Here is a 6,000-nt window from a genome sequence, read left to right on the forward strand (position 1 = left end):
CTGAGACACCAGTTCTTATTAGTCTCTGCCACTGATTCTAGGTGAAGTGAATTACCCCCCATTACAGCCATTTCTATTATAGCAATTAGCTTAACAATCCTCCACACTGGCTTTGCACTTTATGCTCTGGAAAATTATATTTCGTCTGCAGGTTTCAATGCATATGGCTGCCTTTCTCCTTTTTCATTTTGTGAGCTGTCAACTCATTCTTTTTCCACTTGTGACTTACAATTTTAACTTTAGCCAAGTTCTTATTTTTATAATTCTAAAAACCACAGCGATTTTTAAAAATAAACAGTGTTTCCTCTCCCTTCTACTTAATTACCACCACAGTAATTGTACTTTTCTCAATTTCAGAAAAACTGAAGTTAGTGAATTGTCTTGAGAATGCTCAGAAAGATGAACTAAATGATAATAGAGCCTATGATAGTGCACCAGCCAAGTGGCATAGCATACTCAACTCTGCCTGCAGGGACTTGCACTATAGACGAACATCACTACTTCTTGTTTTACAAATGGCAACACGGTAACATAATGAAGCAGTGGGTAGTGGATATAAAAGGTAGTGGAGTCAGGGAGACCTAGTTTCAAATTCTGCTGCCCACTTAATAACTGTGTGACCCTGAGCAAGTCACTTCACTTGAGCCTGTTTCCCCATATCTAAAATGCAGCACTTACCTCACTAGGAAAGAGGATCAAATGGGATGACATGTATAAAGTGCTGTACAAACATCAGATATTTTAGATAGGTATCTCATACAAATATCTCTATATAAAGTTCAAAATCCTTAGGATGGCATTTGAGGACCTCTCTAATCTGGCCTCAGCCTACTTTCCCCAGCCTTCTCTTTCACCCTTCCTCATCAGCCTCCATCCCAGCCCAGAAGGCCTACTTGCTATCCCATCTCTGCTCAGATGATTCTCATCCCTTCTCCTACCATATCTGCCTCTCAATGTCATATCTACTCTTCAGAAGCTTAGATGCCACCTCTCTTACCTTTCCTGAATCTCCCCATACACTTCATGCAAAATGTATAATCTCTTATGACACTTAAAGTGTGCTTTGTACTCTCTCCTGATATATGGACCTGTCTCTTCTACTACATTTTAAGTTCCATGAAAGCAAGGTTCATGTCTCATTCATCTTCATAGACCTCACAGCACCTAAAACAGTATCTTGCTTGGCTGATATGTGATAAAAATTGAGAGGCAATATGGAATAGTGGATAGAGTGTGGTGTTAAGACTAGATTCAAAGCTTGCCTTAGACAATTACTAGTGGTGTGATCATGGGCAAATCACTGAACAACTCAGAACCTCAGTTTTCCTATCTGTAAAATGTGGACATCAGCAGTACCTAAGTCTAAAGGTTAATGTGAGGATCAAAGGTGTTTTGCAAACCTTATAGGATGAATATAAATGCAAGCTATTACTACTAGAAACATTTGTTGAATGATTAATTAATGCAAACAAATACCTCTATATTCCAAAAATTAGATGTGTTGCTGTCATGGGAAGCCTGATACCTATTAGAGGACGGCATTACTGGGAGGTGGAGGTCGATGAACAGACGGACTATAAAGTTGGTGTGGCATTTGAAGATACCAACAGACAAGGGGACCTTGGGGCAGACAGCTCTTCCTGGTGCATGAGTCACACTTTTATGTCACCAAGGTAAAGTAAAACCTCCACTTCCCAAGGATTAAATTGTCCTCTAAAGGTCTTCTAATTAGCCACAGTGAATGTTAACAAAACAGCTTAGACCTAGACTACGGTTCCACAGTGTTTCATGAACTTTATGCTCCCTTTCTTGCTGTGTATTCTGAGGCCCAAAGCAGGAAGCAAAAAAACAATCCTGGAAATTGCTTACCTATTCAGAAAGGATCTGATTTACCATCTAAGCTCCATTTTGTGTTGAAAACATGCATAATTTAATTTTCCCTCCCCAGTAACATAGGGGAAAGTTTATACTGTGGTTCTCTTTGATTTGTGGTCTGGGACAGAAATTTCCTTCCCTAGACATTCCAGTCCAGCGTCACATTACTTCAACAAAATAGCCCAGGCATATTCCCATGGTACAGAATTTCCAACAGGGAAGAGTATTCTTGCACCCTTCCTCCATTTCTAAAATTGAAAAAAAAAGACTTCATTTGACCATCAGGAAAATGTCGAATTGCCTTTCTAAGTAGTCTGACCTTGCCTGGGACCTCTCTGGCTTTATGAGGCTCCTGTTCCTATCTGCATCATTCCCACAAATTGTTACTTATCACTGCTCTCCAAGAGATTAGTGTTATAACTCTAATTGCATCTTTTGTCCAGACAGATAAGGTAAGTCTTAATTTTCCCCCATAAAACATATTCAGCTAGCATAGAGCTGGACTTCTTACTGAATCAGAAATCCAATTTGGATGCTCTAAGGATTACTGCGCCCAGAGCCAGATTACAGAAAGCATTTCCAGAAGAGAGACTGAAAACAACAGAAAGGCAGGCAGGAACACTTGACTCTTTAGAAAAGATAACAAGAGCTTTTAAATCTGAATGGGAAAGCTTCATCAAGTCGAATTTCTAGACTTCTGCTTTTGTATCTGCGCCAAAGGTGACCTTGGCTAAAATCTAGGAAGGAGGAGCCAGATCAACAGACCCCTCAAGCCCCAGCAGCTATTACTCTAGACTAAACAGCTTCCCAACTTCTACTTTCTAGCTTATAAATCAGTATCATTTGATCCTTCCAACCTGGGCTAGCTCAGCTGGTCAGGGCAATATTTTAGGAACCTTTTCCCACATAACACACCTCTCAAGTTCTGAATTTTCCATCACACTAGTCCTTAGTAGTGTATACTGGCAGAGGGAGTAGGGACAAAGGCACAAAAAAATGACATTTTTTAAAAGCCCCTATTTTTTACACTAGAGGAAACTAAGACCAGGAGAGGTTATGCAATAACTTCTCATAATAACTGAATTTGTGATTAAATTTGAAACATAGGATACAAAAGGCTAAATTTAATGCCTATATTGCCCCTCTCCTACTGAAAGTGGATCAGGAGTATGGTTGTTAAAGTGAAAGAGATTAGAATACAAAACTAGGAAGGACAAAAAAAAATGGCAAGGCTAAGGATGAAATGCAGAAGAGAGAAATGGGAGGTGACATAGTGTGAGAAATGAGCCCCCAACTGTGAGAAACATGCTCACCTTAAACAAAGAACAATACTTGTGAAATCAGGAAAGCTTTTATTAATGTTTATGTTCATTTCCCCTGAATGAACAGGTGGTTCTTAGGGGAGTGCTACAATTATCAGACCAATGCAAACCTTCTTATCTGGTTCCAGTTCAAATCTCCCACCTCACCGTCTATTGGCTAGAAGAAGCCTCCTGAACACTTCACGGTCTCCACTGATAGGCTTCCCCTCAAACAGCTCCTCAAGCCTGCACACAAGTTTCTGACCTTTTACCAGATCATGCTAGGTCACAACTCTGATCAACTGCTATCACTTAAAGCTGGGAGGAGATTTAACCCTATGAAGACAAAATTCCTTTTTTGTCTCCCACAAAAGTACAGGGGAAAGGGGATGGGAGTCCAAATACCTGGGTCAGAAGCCTGACTTGGATACTTAGCAGTTCTGTGACTTGACTCTTTCCACTCCACCACGATGCCTTTCACTAGAGAGATTTCTTAGTGTCCCATCACATCCTGCCCTTCCTAGCACAGCTGCACCATTGCCAGGTGTAGGGTAGGTAGCAAGGACTGGTCCAGAAGTCTAATTCTAGGTACTCTTGCTACTCTCACTAATGAGCGATCATCACTCCCATGACATGACATTTGGCTCCTTGGAACTGCTCCATTCAGAAAAGGAAAAGCTTAACACAAGAAAGCAGCCTGGTCTGATGTGACACGAGCAGGGTGTTTGAAAGGTGAACCAAAGAATTTCAGTGCAATCACTGGGAACCAGTGGCTTAGAGCACACAGGGCAAGTTATTCACTCATTTGGGTATTGAGTTGAAGATAAAGATTTTTCTGTAAAATAAAAGGTGCTAGAGATGGGGGCAAATAACCTCTCTAGAATTAAAATTTCCTGTTTCTTTGGGCAGATTTACTCCCCTTTAAACCAAAACCCCTAATTCTATTGTTAAGCACCACTGTTTGTCCTTAAACTATCATGATGTTACTTCTCAATTTCCTTTACTACAAAGCATACTTTCCCACACAAATTCTATAATTCAAGTTCCTTAAATTTATGTTTAACAGCTTCCTACAGTAGGAATTTTAATGTAAAATGAATTTCATGAAAACACTATATTGAGTTTCTTAGGTAGAGTGATTTGCCCAGCACAAACAAATTTGAAATTAGTCTCTTGAGTCAAGTGCTGAGAGAAGACACAGCTTGGAAAATATATGGTTTTGGAAACAACAAATTACTTTGGTATTCATTTAACGAAGGAAATGTCATAAAAATGTTAATAAAATCAGGAATATAAAATGTTACGTGCAATAGCAAAGTCACGAGTTTTGCGAAACCTTATTTGTTTTCAAATTTGCAGGCATAAATATGAATTTCTGCACAATGGCGTTACTCCAGAGATCCAGATTACAGTTCCCCCAAAGAAGATTGGAATCCTACTTGACTATGACAGCTGTAGATTATCTTTTTTTAATGTGGATATTGCACAGCATCTTTATACATTTACCTATCCATTTCAACATTTTGTGCAACCCTGCTTTTCTTTAGAAAAGCCTGGATGGTTAAGAGTTTGTAATGGAATTTCAACACCAAAGTTTGCCACAATCTTCTAGACTAGATTGGTGTCTAATTGTAGGCTCAATTCTAGGGAAAATAAAATGTGAAGTTGGTAAAAATGGTCCTTGATGCTCCCCCCCCCCCAAATTTTCCCTTTTCTTTTTTTCTCCTTCCCAGCCCTCATCCCCAAAGTTCTAATTGTAGATAGATGTACTCGTGCTGATCAGGTCCCTTCCAGTTAGATGGAAGAAAAAGGATCTGATACAGCCATTTTTGTTAAAGTACTGAAAAACTTAATATATTACTCATACAATCATAAAGTTAGAGCTGGAAAGGATCTTGGGGAAGCTGATGCCTACAGACAGATAGTAAGCAAATGTCCAGGCCAGGACTTCTTCCAGGGCACCATGCTAGATGGCAAATACCCTAAGAATACCTGAATTTTAAGAGAAGTTGAAATGAATCTCTAATGAATTTCAGGTCCAGGTGAGTGAGATATTTTGGGAACTCTTTGGGAACCCTCAATCACACAAATTAGCTGGCTCAACTTATTAAGAGTACAATAGATGTCACAATTTGATTCCTCCTTCCTCAATCTCATCCCATCCCCCTTTAGCAACTTTCCAAATATGAACAAATTTGGATAGCTTGTTTTGCATAAGACACTGTGCTAGGTAAGATCGGGGGAGGGGGTTTAAGATGCAGTGTGAGGCAGTTCCAGCAGCTCTTTCTGTGGTGGCTAAGAGCTGGAGATTGAGGGATGTCCATCAGTTGAGGAATGGCTAAACTAGCTGTGGCATATGACTGTGATGGAACATTACTGTATTATAATAAATGACAAGCAGAATTATTTCAGAAAAATGTGGACTTACATGAACTGATGCACAGTGAATAGAACCAGGGGAACATTGTACACAGTAACAGCAATATTGTTCAATGAAGAACTGCGAATGACTTAGCTATTCTCAGCAATACCATGATCCAAGACAATCCCAAAAGACCAATGATGAAGCATATGATCTGCCTCCAGCGAAAGAAGTGATAGTTTGAATACAAACTGAAGCATGCTGTTTTTTACTTTCTTTCATTCTTTGAGTCTTCCTGTAAAAAATGACTAATATGGAAAAGATTTACATGATTGCATATGTATAACCTAGATCTGATTGCTTATTGACTTGGGGCGGGGGGGGGAAGAAGGGATAGAATCTGGAACTCAAACTTTTTTTAAAAATTGTTTTCACATGTAATTGGGAAAAAATAAAAAATAT

The 6,000-nt window shown here is 39.4% G+C and overlaps 1 protein-coding gene across 1 annotated transcript in view; it reads left to right on the forward strand.

Moving 5' to 3' along the window:
- FSD2 (fibronectin type III and SPRY domain containing 2) overlaps positions 1-6,000 on the forward strand; it is a 67,131-nt gene extending 61,131 nt beyond the window's left edge. Inside the window, exons 12-13 of the mRNA XM_072619720.1 lie at positions 1,497-1,673; positions 4,536-6,000. Coding sequence (XP_072475821.1) covers positions 1,497-1,673; positions 4,536-4,788 — 430 coding nt within the window. The 3' untranslated portion in view covers positions 4,789-6,000. The remainder of the gene's footprint in view (positions 1-1,496; positions 1,674-4,535) is intronic.

The sequence above is a fragment of the Notamacropus eugenii genome, chromosome 1, assembly GCF_028372415.1.
Source record: "Notamacropus eugenii isolate mMacEug1 chromosome 1, mMacEug1.pri_v2, whole genome shotgun sequence".
Classification (NCBI taxonomy): Eukaryota; Metazoa; Chordata; class Mammalia; order Diprotodontia; family Macropodidae; genus Notamacropus; species Notamacropus eugenii.